The sequence below is a fragment of the Lepisosteus oculatus genome, chromosome 3 (genome assembly GCF_040954835.1).
Source record: "Lepisosteus oculatus isolate fLepOcu1 chromosome 3, fLepOcu1.hap2, whole genome shotgun sequence".
Taxonomy (NCBI): domain Eukaryota; kingdom Metazoa; phylum Chordata; class Actinopteri; order Semionotiformes; family Lepisosteidae; genus Lepisosteus; species Lepisosteus oculatus.
The window spans coordinates 17,839,387-17,855,454 of NC_090698.1; the positions used below are offsets into that span (position 1 = coordinate 17,839,387).

The 16,068-nt window shown below is 37.8% G+C and overlaps 1 protein-coding gene across 4 annotated transcripts in view; it reads right to left on the minus strand.

Moving 5' to 3' along the window:
- The window catches only part of smad2 (SMAD family member 2), a 33,608-nt gene extending 23,484 nt beyond the window's left edge, over window positions 1-10,124 (minus strand). For 3 of the 4 annotated variants that reach the window (XM_006627240.3, XM_015340246.2, XM_006627239.3), the window contains exons 1-2: window positions 9,561-10,099; window positions 6,413-6,731 (exon numbers count right to left, since the gene is read on the minus strand). In XM_006627240.3, coding sequence (XP_006627303.1) covers window positions 6,413-6,648 — 236 coding nt within the window. In that variant the 5' untranslated portion in view covers window positions 6,649-6,731; window positions 9,561-10,099. The other variant, XM_069186958.1, reaches the window with a different exon arrangement.
- Window positions 10,125-16,068: the final 5,944 nt, after the last annotated feature.

The following is a 16,068-nucleotide window of genomic DNA, read 5'->3' on the forward strand; positions in this document are numbered from 1 at the left end:
TGAACTTTAGTGTTTCAAATAACCAGTATATTAAATACAGTGTTATTAAAACACCTGATCATATTATCTGATAAAATAGTGTGATCAGGACAGGACTGAGAAACTACCATATTCTTCACAAAAAGTCAGCATCCCAATGTATAGTACAAAATATACTGATTATTGGGAATGTATCTTAAACTTAATTTCAACCAATACAGACTAAATATTTAGATGGAAAATATTTTTCTTCATCTTATTCATGCCTTAAACAGTTTATTGAATCCAAAACATCTTGCAAACTACATAAATATCAACGTACTTTGTACATCAATTTTAAACATCAACAAGGCAATAATGAAAAGGTACTAAATGCAGAAGTGTAGATAAAGGCTTCTGCAGAGATGCAGAACGAACACTGGTCAAGTACCTGTGTACCTCTTGTAGCATTTGTCATCATTAATAGCATAAATGCAATATGAAAATATTCACTGTCAATATTAAACCTCTAAGAACAAAAAAATAAGCATCTGACAACCACACTGCATTCTGTAATCCTCCCAACATGAAAACTTTCTGAAGTTGTTCTGTAGAAGCATAGATAATACAAAACCTATGTCTATTAGCTAAACCTCAGATAACCAAGATAAATATAACTCATTGGACACTACTAGTGTGGCAATCGGCATATTTCCTCAAGTTAAAATATGCATTTTAGAATTGTGGGTTGGGGTCTGGGCTTTGGCACATCTATCCATACACTGATTACACATTTGACAATCTGATGCAGTGCATGTTAACGATGTACCAAGAGATTTTTCTCCGTATTCTGTGTACATGAAGCCTTTAAGACGCTCAAAACAGTTCTAAAAATAACCATTAGGGAGGCAGCTTTCCTACTCTACAAGGCCAAATGGTGGAGTGTTTTTTTTTATTTTAAAATGACTCCACCAAATTAACTTTTTATACAAAATACTTGATTTTTTGAAGAGTATTCCGACTTTTAGAATTCATCTCCACACTTGAACTTTGGATACCTGGAGACCATAACATCTGCATTAATTTAGGATTTGAAAAATAAATGTTACTGAAATATGATATTATCAATATTCCTTTTACTAGTACTAGTTTAAAATTACAATTATCATTGCCACGGTCACTGGAAAAAGTAAAAAATACAATTGCAATAAACTTTACTTTATCACTTTAAAGAAGTTTATTTACTTGACATATAGATCACATTCACTCAAGAACTAGGACACATTGAGCAGGAATTAGTTAAAATTAGTTTCTCCAGCCGCAGAATGGAAAAGGTATTTGCCCACCTTAGAATAATTTTATTCATTTAGTTTACCCCACACACTGGTGTGTTTTTATCAAATATCACAAAGTCCCAGCAATCCCGTTGACTCGGTCTACCCAAAGTTAACTTAGAACGTTCCAATTACTTTAAGCAAAAAATGAAAGGTGCTATATTCTTTCTCATGGTTTCCTGAAGTGACTTTTCTCTACCACCACCTTAACATTTAGCTGAAACAGCCAATGCCTGGGAAGGTTAGAAAAGCAACTGCAGATTTTGAAAACTGATGGTGCCCGCAAAAGAAAAGAAAATATCCTTTAAAAACATACGCAACCCCACTCTCCACATGCACACTGTCTCAATGGGAAGTCAAAAAAGCTGTCTCATCACTTTAGGTATCATCCACGATCTCACTGTACAAATGAGACCTGAGAAGTTAAAACAATCGCCAATGCCATAGTACACATCTGTGGCAAAACAGCTGTTATTTACAGTTTCTCACCATCAACTTAGGCATTCAAGAAGTGAACTACTAATAACTGGTTTCAGTGCTGGATGTCACAATGCTTTACTCTGTACCAAACTAGCAAGGCAACAGCTTTTTCGGACAGTATTTCAAAGGAAACCTAAAACCTTTAAAATACTGGTATTTTATTGAAAACAATTACTCATGCCTCCCCTTCCAAAAAAAAAACTTCTGCAAGCTTTTTACCAAAAGACTTATTATACACATGCATAGAATACTCGGAATTACTCACATAACAGTATCCTTACACCACTCCACTTAAAAAATGAAACAGTGATTTCCTGCACTGAAAATGGGAAACATCTCCGGACAAGGGGGATTTCATGTCCGATTCCTATTTTCTTTCCTATGTTTTCCACATTCGTGCAAGCAATGAAACAGCAACTTGGGATGAGAATTAAATTAAGTTGTGTCAGCAAACCTTGATGGATAGCCTAATGCTGCATCAGGGATTTACAGAAACCATCAGGCACATTCATGCAAAATAGTTTCATACTGCAGAACACTCTCCGATTGTTACATTAAGTATTTCTTTTAAATTACACACCAACTTATTTTTTACTGCCAATTGTTTTTTCTGACCAAATCAATGTCTTGTACATGTATTAAAGAGCCATTTTCAAATTAGGAGAGTAAATATGAAAAACAAATATGCTATCCTTAATACACACTGGCTCATACTATAACAACACCCATCTTTACAAGCCCTTGATCTTGGTCTAGTTTAATTAGATTGAAAAAGAAAAGCACTAAAATGTTTCAAACCAACTACTTAATTCTGGATACATTCAGATCAAGTTACACAAGACTACCTCCTCATACAATAATCGGTTAAAAGCAGTGATTAAAAAAGTCAACTTTCTAATGATGTCTCCATTTGACAGGTGTAGTAAAAAAAAGTTAACCAATTCTTTAAGAAATAAATACCCAGCAATTAATATTCTCTTTTCACTGGCATAGTACCCACCCATTACATATATGTTATTTTGAGAGCAATCCTAAGTTTGCGACTCTGGACAATGAGAAAAAAGTAAAAAGTGATGTGGACTTAAGCAGAAAAGGTTTATTCTAAAACCCTAAAAGAAGGATTACTGTGGTTGTTGCGCCTGTTCATTCTCTGGACTGATTTCGAAAGCACAATGCCTGCCCCTTCAAGGTTAATTTCATTATCGTTTGCTGGAAACTTCTAGGAGTACTTAAGGGTTTTTTTCTCTCACATTTGCCTTACTTACTACAAACTAAAATATGACCAGGTCTGGACTCTGTAGCTCTTCTTGCATATCTTAAAATTCAGAATGCAAAACACTCAAATACCTTGAAAAAGGACTGGAAAAGACTAAAGCTACAGAATTCAGATCACTGATGAACAACTGAAACCTTTGTGGAATAGAACATAGATTGTTTCACGTAGTCTCCTCAGTGGTATTTTTACAACTATTTGGAAAACAAATAATAACTTCCACTTCTCTTTCACAAATGCTTTGTATTACAAGAAAATTAAATCAAGCTGGACCACGTAAAAATACTGTAACACTACAAGGGAATCACAGCAACTCTTACACTAAAGCTCAGCTGCTGCCTTTCAACTTTCAGCTGGCATGGCTAACAAAGCCAAATCTCAATCAAATATGAAAGTCTAGGAAATACCTTTCCAGAAGACGTTCTTGTAGGCAATGCATTACTGAACCATGCTAAATGGGCTCCACCAACAAACTGAAGTGACACCACATTATTTATGTGGAGAGTGAGAAGGGAATGGGGGGTATCATTACATAAAGGAAACTAAAGCATTTGTTTTCAGACACCCAGAAAAGCCCTTTCCTCCAACTTCCCATCCTTTGTACTTCAGAGCAGCTACCTACAACAACTTCAAGGTCCTATCTTAGTGGTTCAAGAAAACAGAATAGCAACACACAAGTAAATACTTTAGTAGATTGAAATACTAGTTTACATAGTCTCTAAGTGATACATGATTTTGTAAATTTCAGATGTTGCTAAACTTTTTGGAACGTTAAAACAACTGTAAAAACGTTTATAAACAAATGTATCTTAAAAATTAACTGGAAATTTGAAAAGCAAAAAAGAAATACAGGACTGCAAATGCAATTAATGATCTATACCCCAAGTTATCCTGGTGAACTGCATCAGCCTGGTGTAGGACGTCTCTGGGCAGTATGATGGATAATAATTCACTCATCTCTGCCTCTTTACTACTTTACCCATAAAAGGTTTTAAAGTTTTAAAAGCTCCTTGGTCTTAATACTTGAATTGCATTATCATAAAACAAACAACATAAGAAAGAAATGAGAAGAAGTCATTTGGTAGTAGCTAACTGGTCCAAGGAGCTCATCCAGCCAATTCTTAAAGGAAGCCAAGGTGTCAGCTTCAACAGAAAAATTAAATCACAATGCAAGCCGTTACCTTAAAAATTAGTGAGAGAATGCAAAGAGATGGATGCATTTACTACATAGTCAATTAAACCACTTTTATTTCACACAGATGACAACACTAACTTTGTGACCTGCCAAACTACGCTTTAGCATCTGACCTGATTTAGAGTATCCATGGCAAAGTGTGAATATATACGATTATCTTCATAAATGTAAATTACATGCTTTTGCATTTTTCACCTTTACCAGTTTGGAGAAGACTGTGTCATTATAAATCGAAGGTTCCGTTTGCAAGCTCAGGCAGAACCAGCTTGTGAAAGCTTTGCAGGAGGATGAATACTTTTGCAAGGCACAGTAAGCAAATCAATATTATAGGTGGGTAGCTGCGTCAGCATGCGTAGGCTGCAAAGGAACAAGTAATAGGTTTATTCCATGCTGAAAAAAAGAAGAAAGAGAACACAACGTTTCGGCCGTGGAGCCTTCTTCAGGTGTGAGAGAGACAGCCCTGTCTCTCTCACACCTGAAGAAGGCTCCACGGCCGAAACGTTGTGTTCTCTTTCTTCTTTTTTTCAGCATGGAATAAACCTATTACTTGTTCCTTTGCAAATCAATATTATGACCACCCCCACACCTTCAGCACATCTCTTGTAATTCATATATGTATGTCATCTTCGTAATCACTGCCAGTTATTCATCTTACAAGAAATCTAAAGCGGTTTGATCAGGAATGTTAGTCAGCAAAACAGTTATCATAAATTCTGAAACCAAAATTTAAATAAATTCAGCAGATCATAAATTGCTCAGCTAACAAAAATGCTATAAGAATATGATATCGTTTCTGCCTTTAAAAAAACCCAATAATAATTCACATCCTTAACTTGAATCCCTGGATAAAAATGCTTTTCTATAGGAGGGCTGAGATCAGGCATTGCACAAGTAAGCCTCGAGTTTAAATATACAAGGGCCATGAGGAATGTCTGATTTACGTTTAGGAAACCTAATGACAGACTTGGAAACAGAAGGTATCAAGGGATGCTGACTACCACCTGCTCTTTTGGTTAAAGACAATTAATAGGACACATGGTAACTATAACCAGCTGCAAACATGGTTCACAGATGTACAAGGACACTACTGATCATGATTAAAATTTAAATCAGGAAATACATGTTTCCCTTCAAAGGCATCTATATTTTAAAACCTTAGGATTTCTGAAATACAGCTGTTTAGATTTTCTTTGCCATCCACTGTCTCAAGGTGTGTGTGTGAAGATATCAAGGATCACCCAAAATACAGGCAGCAAAAGTTGATTTCACTGGTGTGGACATACAAGCAAGAGCTACAACAGAATAAGAGCCTGGAGAATTGAAACATCTTGGGGGGAAAAAATGGGAAAAAGACAAGTAAACTATTTTCTGTATAACCTTAAGCCTGACAGTAAAACTAAGAGTAAGATTAGAAGAACCAATAATAAAAAAAAAACCCACTAACAAATAAACCGTACATTATACTCAATGTCTTGTCAGTTTTATTTAGAAACTCCACTGCTGCTGGTAATTACCTACAGAGCTAAAGCAAAAAATAAAATGGAAAACAGGAAAATATTTGACAAAACAGCCCTTGTGCAGGGTAAATGGTAAATCAGTATACATTTTAGAAAACTGGGAAATATTCTGAAGACCAAAGCCCATGTTACGTTACTGTGACTTCAAATAGATATTTATTAGGAGGTTCTTAAAAACTGAAACAGGATTAATAAAAATTATGTTCTGTGATGAAATCTTCTCAGGAAGCCCTGTTTCAGTCTTAGGAAAGGATTAACCACTAAATCTGCCTGAACATAATGTTGGTTCATATGTATTTATAATAAGCCAGCCAGCCAAGCCTCCCCACATGCATATTTCACAGATGCAGTTTCCTTATCCAGTTTACCTATTCAAGCAGTTTATAAAGGATATAAGGACAGCATTTGGCTAATAGGCTAATAGGAAGAATGGGCCTTGGATGCATTTACTAAGAAGATTGTTGAAGAAATCCGGTTTAAGATGTTGATTGCAGTAGGGGGCCCCTTCTACTAAGCTGCCCAGTTAAGATTATATTTTAATTGCAGATTTTGTAATCAACCACGAACAACAAATCAATAAAAAAAAACCATCCAAGGCCAGCTCATAATTTGACCTGCCTCTTCAATATCGCGCCCCAGTCTTAACAGTCCTTACCTTGGTATTGTGACACACTTGGTATTGCAGTTCTGAGTGGTAATGGCCTTCTCCAGCTCATCTAACTGTCCCGTTTTCTTGAGCTTCTTCACCAAACTCTTCACAGCCTTCTCACACCACTTCTCCTCCTGCCCATTCTGCTCCCCCCCACCTGCACCTCCTGAGCCGCTGGCTGACTTCTTCCAGCCCAGCAAGCGCTTCACCACGGGCGGGGTGAAAGGCAGGATGGAGGACATGGTTCAGTATTCCCGAGAGGCAGACACACGTGCACCCAGAAAAGGTGAGCCTGCGCTCTCCCCGCCGGCCTTTTTTGGGAAACCTGTGCGGAGACAAAAGAAATCCAAGAGGCTGTGATGACAGATCCCAAAATCCGGGCTCAAAAGCTTATAAGTGCTCAGCTGTGTACACTGCTGTCCCTGTTTTTAATGAGATGGCATACAATATCAGACATAAAAAGAATCCGAACTTGAGATTAAAAGCTTCTAACATTTAGCTTCCTCCCTACCACTATAACTCCAAACAGTCAACACTGAGGTCTTTAGATAATTTAAGTCTTCCAAACCTCTAATTCTGAAATCAACATTCTGGTGTTTCCTAGAACTCTTAACAGCGAGCTCAAAGACCACAGAACACTGTGAAAACAGGCCATTAGTTACTGATTTCCACCTTCTTTCCCAGTAGTGGAAATACCATACAATGCACTAATGACTCCTTATTAATAAAACACAGGCATTTTCAGGATGAAGGCCTGCAACAGAAAAGGTTTGGTTTTTTTTTACTTGGCCGATTTGAGAGGTTGAAAAAAGTATAAATGCAGAAATAAGTACACTCAAGCCAACATTAAGCGAATGCTTCATGCACTTATTATAAAGAAACTGTCTAATACATGCCTTGTAAACTTACACTGTTAGAAACTGCAAACAGAAAGACTCAAATTGTTTAGAGTTTGTTATGCTGACTATATAACAGGTAGGCCTAATCATTAATAAAAAGGCTATGTTGTCGGTGTTCACAAAAGCACTCTTTTTCATATTCAACTCATTCCCCCCTTGTGTAAACGATCCCCAGACGTTTTTACCATACATACTGTACTAGAGCATGATGTAAACCACAACATCCTAGCCGTTATGAACAGTTAAGTACTTAGCAGTCAGCAGAAAGAAATATTGTACGAAAGACAAGATTTGATGTCGTGCAGACATCATCATGGATCCTTTCCAGCAACAATCATGGAACATGACAACTTAAAAGTGAGCACACCTCAACCAAAGATGTGAGAGACTCAAGCACATTAATTAAACAGCTGCTGCAACACTTGCTAATGGGCATCAATTTCTAGAACCCACCTTTAATTACTATTAAGAGTTTGAAGGCAACAAATATTGATGATTATGGCGATATCAAAATTTTTCCGTTCAGCAAAACAATCACTTCCAGTTCAGCAGTTTCTAAAGAGACCCCTGGAAGTGCTGGACTGGGAACAGTCACTTCACTTCAAATCCACACAAATCATTACAGAAGGATTTACAATACTAGACACCAATTTTAGGAAAACCAACTATCTGAACTCATAAATTAACGGGCAACACTTTATCAGGGACAGATGACAACCACCCCCACCACCACAAAAAAATCCAAATTGAGAATTTTTTAATCGTTTAAAAAATATGCATCAAAATGTTTTCCAGCATTATAATGGGATTTCCACCTCTTTGCACATGCGGTAGTGTATACAGAAATGGTAATAAACGTGCCTTTAACTTTCACTATGGTTATTTCAAACACAGACTGAAGTTGACACTTTGCATTGCAGTGTTTTTTTCTTCTGACGTGTGGAGTTAAAGTAGAAAGCAAAAAGACTTCAAGAGAGAGCAAGAATAATCCAGTACGTTAAGAGACTGTTATTTAAAGCCGAAAATCTTGTCACAAAAACGATTTCAGGCAGCACTTATAAGAATCGATTTCTGCGGCGGCTGCAAAGGAAGACAATGAGTAATAAACGTAAAAATATGGTGAAGAAGCAAGCGCATCATAGGAATTGTAGCATAAACATATTATTTTAAATTTTACAAGACGTGAAACCTTCAACCAAACCCAAAAGGCGTCGCACTGTTAAGTGTTAAAAACAAGATACCCCACTAATTTAATGTGGGCGAAGCTAATCAAACTATTTTCCAAACAGAAGCCATCGAGAAAGAATTTAAAAAGAAATGTATTTTAAGAAACGTTGATAAAATATCTCAGCCAGCCTCTACAGCTTTATTTAAACTTTTGAGAGGTAAGTGACAACCCCAAGCCTGTGTACAAAAGACGTGCGCAATCGTTTTCACCTAGGGCTTGCAAACATGGGCATTACATATTCGATTATATGTGTTACATATTCGAAGTTACCAAATTACAAAGCCTAAAATTAAATGCACTCGAAAAAAAAAACAGAATTCGCGAGTTATGAACAAAGAAATCCTCACATTCACGCCCTACAAAATGTTTCTGTACCATTTTCCGGTACTGGAAGCTAGTCCTAATCGACACCTGAGGAATCTCGTTGAACTTAATATAGCCCTTTTTACCTCACAAGTAAAGATGACAAGTCATCCAAACTAAAAGACTGAAATCACTTCATGATCATTAGATCAGGATTTTGTGATCTAAATGTTTTAAAATTAAGATACTCCATCTGATCGATTAAATGAACAAACTTGCAAAAACTGATTGCCCTCGCTTATGGACACTAAAGTACCCTAGGGCTCCTTACCAGATACAGAAATACGAAGACAGCTCCAGGGAATCAAAATACGTGAAAAGTTTTTGCCCATCTCTCTCCCCCACACAATTTTTCAGCAACAATTGCCGTTACGTAACACCCATCGTCACATATTCACAAAGCCAAAGCCCCGAGCATGGACTTCGAAAACCAAAAATACCTTGGAAAAAAATAAGAGAACCGGTCTCTGGGCGGATTTCCAAGAAACAAAAAAGCCCCAACTACAGTTACATCTCAAGTGAAGCGAAACAGATCGAAAAAGTATCACATCGAGCATGCAACACAGGCCAGGCCGTCGCTAAAGTACATCAGCTAACATCGCTGCACTAACAATCCATGGACTGCTAGGAGAAAACACACACACACACACTGAAAAAAACTCACCTCGAAAGATTTTAAGTACAGTGTTGCTGATCAACGCTCAGGTTCCACTTTGCTGAAGTGCTGAAGCCGCTGACGAAAATCTTGATCTTGCACGGGCTGTCCGATGCAGCCCAGCGACCCCGCAGCCACTAACTGAGCTACAATGAAACAATAAAACCCAGGATCGTCGCCGATGTTTATCCACAAAACAACCAGATAAGGCTATATCCCTGGCAGGAATCTCAGTTCATATTCGGCAGGCTGTCAGCGGGGTTTTTTTCCGTTTTCAGGCTAGCCAGCGAATTAAAATCCCGGGGAATATTTAGGGTTACTTTAGGTGACAGAAAAATAAACAGGATTTTAAAACATGTTTCCAACCCGCCCTTCTTTATCTCAAGCAAAATACTCTTACTTCCTTTCAAGCAGTATCATGCGAAAGGGGACTAGAGGCTCAAACGATTAATTAAAATAACGTTTGCTTTAAATATTTTTTTTTACAGATCTATAAATTATTTTTTCCAGCGAGTTTTTTCCCCCTTCTCCCCCAGTCGCCCCGACACACTCACAGACGAACGGCCTCGCACTCAACAACCTATCTATCCCCACGGTTAGCTACGCGACAGCTTCCCGAGATTAAACCCGCCTTTTAACCTCCTATTGGGTGGTAGTGTAGATCGAAGAGCGTAGCTCAGAATACATCATGCTCGCGATTGGTTAAAGGAAGTGTCAACCATACATCGTCATGCGCAAGCAGGAACTAATAGTTACGTACACCCCATATATATTTTTATTCGCCGAAACGCTCTGTCAATAGAGCGTCTAGATTACATCCAGAGATTCAATTGGGAATTCTACTGTCAATCAAATGACTTCATAATAGATTTGGCTCAGAGGAGGGGTGGGGATTAGGAGGCTGGTGCGTTAGCTGAATCGTCTCAAAACATTTGTGTTGCTGTACCGCTATTGTGTTCCTCCGCCAAAGCAGATGAAGACAAAGTAGAGCTCTCTTTCAGGATGTGGAAGTTTTAGTAAGAAAGAGGGAGGACACGTGCGCGTGGATTATGCGTTATGGAGAAAGGCTGAAGTCTTGTGTGGTGTCATGGCAGGACTGAAATATTTATTGTTGGTTCTGTGCTGCAGTAGTTACATAATTCATCACATAACCCCGTGCACAATCACTGTCCAAAAACATGTGGCACCTTTTTAGATGGATTTATACATGCAAACTATTGGTAAACAAGGTACTGTTGAAATTGACCTTAGTTTTTCTACGTGTTTTCATTTGCGTTGCTGTGGGTTTAAGAACAGCATGTTGACAAATCTTAAAATTGTCAGATGAATTATGTTTTAAGTATAAAAAACAAAATGTAATACATAATGACAAAAGCGGTTTCATATCGCCATAGTTACATAAAGAACTTTTACTTTTCTATACATTTGATTTTGCATTACACCAGAAACGCTGCAGGTCAGGTTAACTAAGTTGGGCACTTGTATGTTAGGAAATCCAGCTCCTTAGCTTTACGATACCTAATAACAGAATAATTCAAATATTTTCCGCTCATTTTTAATAACCGAACCGATGGTAAAAAAGTCAATCAAGTAATATGTCATCGCTTTCCAAAAATATATATGGTAACCCAAAAATTAACGAGGCTTTACAATGAAGTAAAACGAAGTAATCAAACTTTCGTGCAAATCTAAATATGCTGCAACAGGCTGTGTAGAAAATGTATGAATTCTGCTTTTTACCTTTTTTTCTTGTTCCGAGAGACACTCATAGAAGAGCTGAGACGGAGCACTTTGAGAGACTGTATCTTTCTAGATAGTATCGGGGCCCGAAAGGTATTTCTGTTCCTTTTGTTGTATTCTTCACTCGAAACTGAAAAGCAGCATCTCCTTAGGATCAGCGTGTAGATCCACCTTTATCCAAAGCAGCTTGCAGAGGCCAAAGTTATTGTGTGAACGACTGTCCTGCGAGAAATAATGAATTATTGGTATTAATTCCCCAAGAGCAAAGCAAAGGGACGTTAAAATAAGCTTCTATAAAATCTATCTTCTCTTTTAGCACCTTCCATGCAGTCCTGTGGCTGAGACTAGATGCCCGATTAATGTTTTGATAGCTTTTGTGAAAAAAAAGAAGGAATTTGATAGTGGAACTAACTTTTTTATTTTCAGGCATCGGTACAGCTATGTAATTCTAGCAGGTGGCTGTTGGTGAGTGTAGCTTTTTGCCAACTTGGGAAAGAAACAAGGGAAACAGATTTAAAAAGATTTGAACATTGTAGAGACAGACGGAAACACACTGCGCACTCTAGCTGTGGCTGAATATAGTCTGTGTTGAGTATAAAGTGACAGGAGGTCATATGAGTGTCAGAAATAAAAAAAAACATTTTGCTGTCTTCGGGATGCTGGATTTTTATATTTTATGTTGAATACACTGTTGTCAAAAAGAGACTGTTGTTGGAAAAAGTTTGATACAATGCTATTAAAGTTCTGTATTTTATTTTTCCCTGTGACTCTACCTGCAAAACAGAGAATAACAAAACAGGAATGTAAACGAAAAAAAATCTTGCAAAGCACAAAGGAAGCTCAATTGGTGAGAAAAGAACCAAGAAGAAAAGTGCAGTTGTATAAATTGCACCATTAAGATAATTATTTCTATTTTTATAATGCTTAGAACTGAAAAACAACACTAATAGCACTCCGGAGCACTGTTATGTAAGTGCTGTTCTCAGGGGGACCTTTCGAACCACTTAAGTACTGTAAAAAAGTGTTACTCTAGTCCTTCTTAGTAGATATCCAATTAAACTGAATAGTTTGTAGGAAGACAGCTAATTTGGATAAAAAATAGAAGCCCATTCATGGAAGAAAAATAATGTTCTTAATTTTCTGCAGCCTCAGTATATTTTAATTTAATTTCTTGTTTTCCCTGGCCTTGGGCCCTGGGGATGTTCCTGATACTGGAAGCCCTGTTGTACATCCAACTCCATTTGACACTACTTAAGTACAGAAGCCTCAGCTCTGAACTTGCCTTTAACCCCAGCGATGGATAGGTGTGGCCCTACTGGGTTTCATTCAGCCTGATCTCTAAGCCCATTGAGATAATTGAACACTTTTCCTGGGTCTTCAGAACAGTAGCTGGTTTAAAAGAGGTTCATTTAACATTCTGGAATGTGGCCTTTGAGGGAAGTCAAAGCTTAGGGTGTCTCTGTGGTGACAATGGCACCATGAGCTCAAACTGCTGATGGTACTGCATGCCTTCCAGCTTACAGCCTCAAAATGCACATTTAGATTTGACCACTCAAAAGTTTTTTGATAAGGAAAATTCTAAGTCGGGGTCCACTTTAATTTTACTGGGACAGTGACTTATTATCAGCCTCCTTGTTAAAATGTATAGGGTGAAGAAGGATGTCCCTAATTCTGTATAAGATCAGTTATATATAAACAGTATCCACAATATCAGGCCAAACATTTCAGGATCCTATTGATCAATTCAATCATTACAACAGCTATCCCAGAGACACGTGGTGTTAAACCTGAATGTGACACAGCCAGTGGTGAGTGTTTTTGTTGTTATCCATAGGCACTAATTCCTCCTCAAGGCACGTGTCATCTTGTAAGTATTGATCCATTCATTTCTTAATTAAAACAGTTAATTAAAACATAAGGATATGTGAAACATTTTTTCATATTTTCTATGGCTCTCTAGTTCCGGTTTCCAAATATCCTGTGTGATATGTGTTTTATTCAGTCAGTAGTATACTGTCAGCAGCCGTATCACCCTGTGACTCACAACTGGCAACCCACTGAAGCTGAGCAGGTGTGAACCTGGTTAGTACCTGGATGGGAGACCTCCTGGGAAAAACTAAGATTGCTGCTCGGAAGAGGTGTTAGTGGGGCTAGTAGGGACACTCACCCTGCAGTCTGTGTGGGTCCTAATGCCCCAGTGTAGTGACGGGGACACTATACTGTAAAAAAGGTGCTGTCCTTCAGATGAGAGGTAAAACCAAGGTCTTGACTCTTTGTAGTCATTAAAAATCCCAGGGTGTTTCTTGAAAAGAGTAGGGGTATAACCCCGGTGTCCTGGCCAGAGTTCCCATTCGCCCTTACCAATCCCCATCTATAAATAGGCTTCATTACTCTGCTCTCCTCCCCATTGATAGCTGATGTGTGGGGAGTGTTCTGGCGCACTATGGCTGCCTCCGCATCATCCAGGTGGATTCTGCACATTGGTGGTGGTGGAGGGGAATCCCCATTACCTGTAAAGCGCTTTGAGTGGAATGTCCAGAAAAGCGGTATAGTAAGCAATTATTAGTATTATTATTTTCATCCTTAGTTATATTTCATAGGCTTTGTAGTTGTTAGATATACTTTCGGTATGTCAGGAAAAAGACCTGTAAAGAGTTGCCTGTGACCACTTCTGTAACAAGGACTTTCAAGCATACAGAAGGTATATAGTTGGTAGATCAGAGATGATCAAAAATTAAGTTTTGGGGCTTAGGTGCTTTTTCGTGTTTCGTTGTACCGAGTTGGAAACAGTTGCAAACTGCGTTAATGCCGATGCTGAACACCAGATGGCGCCATTATGCGTCTTTATCTGAAAATTAATTTTGGCCTTATGGTAAACATCTTATTACTGGTTAGCATGTGGAATGTCATCTGCCTTAGAGGCAACATCCATGTGTAATTAAGACTTGTATAAAATCTCAATGGTTAGTTTTTGAGGGGAATAAGAAGAACGGTTGTGGTTTTGCTATTGTTTTAAAGATTACTGTTGGGAATAAAACATGCAGGATTTATGACGTGTACCACAGCATGCAATCATTTGCCTTTGCTTGAATCTGTTTTATAAAATGTATTGGATTTCTCTTTAATTTTCTCTGAATATTTATCTGATTATTGGACTTTTATCTTTAATTTATGTTCCTAAATCTTTTAGTTTATTTAATTGACTTGGAAATATTTGTTCTATAAAGTTGTTATAAGAGTTGTTTTGAAATCCTTCAAAATTATTTTAAACAGTGCCATAAAGATTCTACAGTACTTACAGTAAACACTATATTAATGTGCGATATATGTAACAAGTACTTTATAGGTATATGCATAATGTATATCAACATCGCTCACACAGCTAAATGAAGCCCAATATCATTAATTATAATAGTGTTAGTACCTTTCTGTGGTCGTTGCTAATTTTCCGAGGCAAAGTATGATTCACACAGGACTGTCCAGAGCAGAGGAGGTCCAGTGTCCTCCCAGACATAAAATGTGTCCATCAGAGAAAGTCAGTTCAATTAAAGTTTAAATTACTTTATTTTTAATTTACATTAAGTGTGTCTGCTTGTAAAGTGTGAAATCTTTTTATCCTTAACATTTAACAATACATGATGTAAATAGTACATTTTTTTTTCTTTCAGTGCAGGAGATTTGTAAGAAATGGCAACGTAACCGCACAATTATGAACCGATTTGCTGCATGAGTGGAAACAGAGCTTGTTGGAAGACACCGCAGTTTTAGCAAGGCTGATGTTTGCTGAAGATGCGTTGTCAAATGCCTCGTTGAAACCATTCACACGGAAGTTCTGCGATTTTCTGTTTGACTTGGACTTGCATGGGGTTGAGACCTAGGACTCAAGACATTGAAATGTTCTCGTGGTTATTTTAGTAATCGCCTTTCTCTCGGGAGGTAAGGATCGCGGAAAAGGGGTCAAATCAGAGGCTCGAAGGATGATGGCAACAACATGAACCCAATGTGAATATACCGGTCAGATATCGGAGACATCACTGAAGCGGGACAGCAAGAACCAGCCCGGTTCACGATTTTCCGCTCAGATTCTTCTGAGCAATGTGGAATCATCGAGTACAGGATCGACAGCGTGAGATAAAGAAAAAACACCTGCACTCCCATGCACATGAAACGTAGCGCGGGAAGACAATAAAGAAACCCTTTTTTGTATTTGTATTGGCCACTGGTTTTCTTTTTTTGTTAAGTGAAATTTGGGGGTCCTAGCAGCCAAAGGTATTATTGAAAAGTAGTCGCGATTTTTTCTTTTTGGGCTCAGGGTGCTGCATATAACAATTGACATTTGAATGTGTTTCTTCAGTAAAAGACGTATCTTTCTTTTTTAGGTGAGCAAGTCTTATATATTCATTTAGGAAATATCCTCACTATGGAATTCGAATTTACATATGTTTTTGTTTGTACAGTATATATTGATATACAGTTTGTACAGTATATATTGATTACTTCATTTCTCTTAGTCCTTATGATCTCTAGGGGCGCAATAACAAATCACACCGTGTAACTACTTGTCATACTGTGTTTTAACGTGTCAAGTCTGTGTCTTTGTTAAACGTTCCGGATACAAAATAGGGTTGTCCATATCCACGCCACCAGTATTAGAGCCCTGAATATCACCGACCTGCCATAAAGATATTCCAAAATAAAAAAGACAATAATAATCTGTATCTTCGTATAGCGCTTTTTACCACACCCCTTAAGGCGCTTCATCTTGAATTACCCTTAA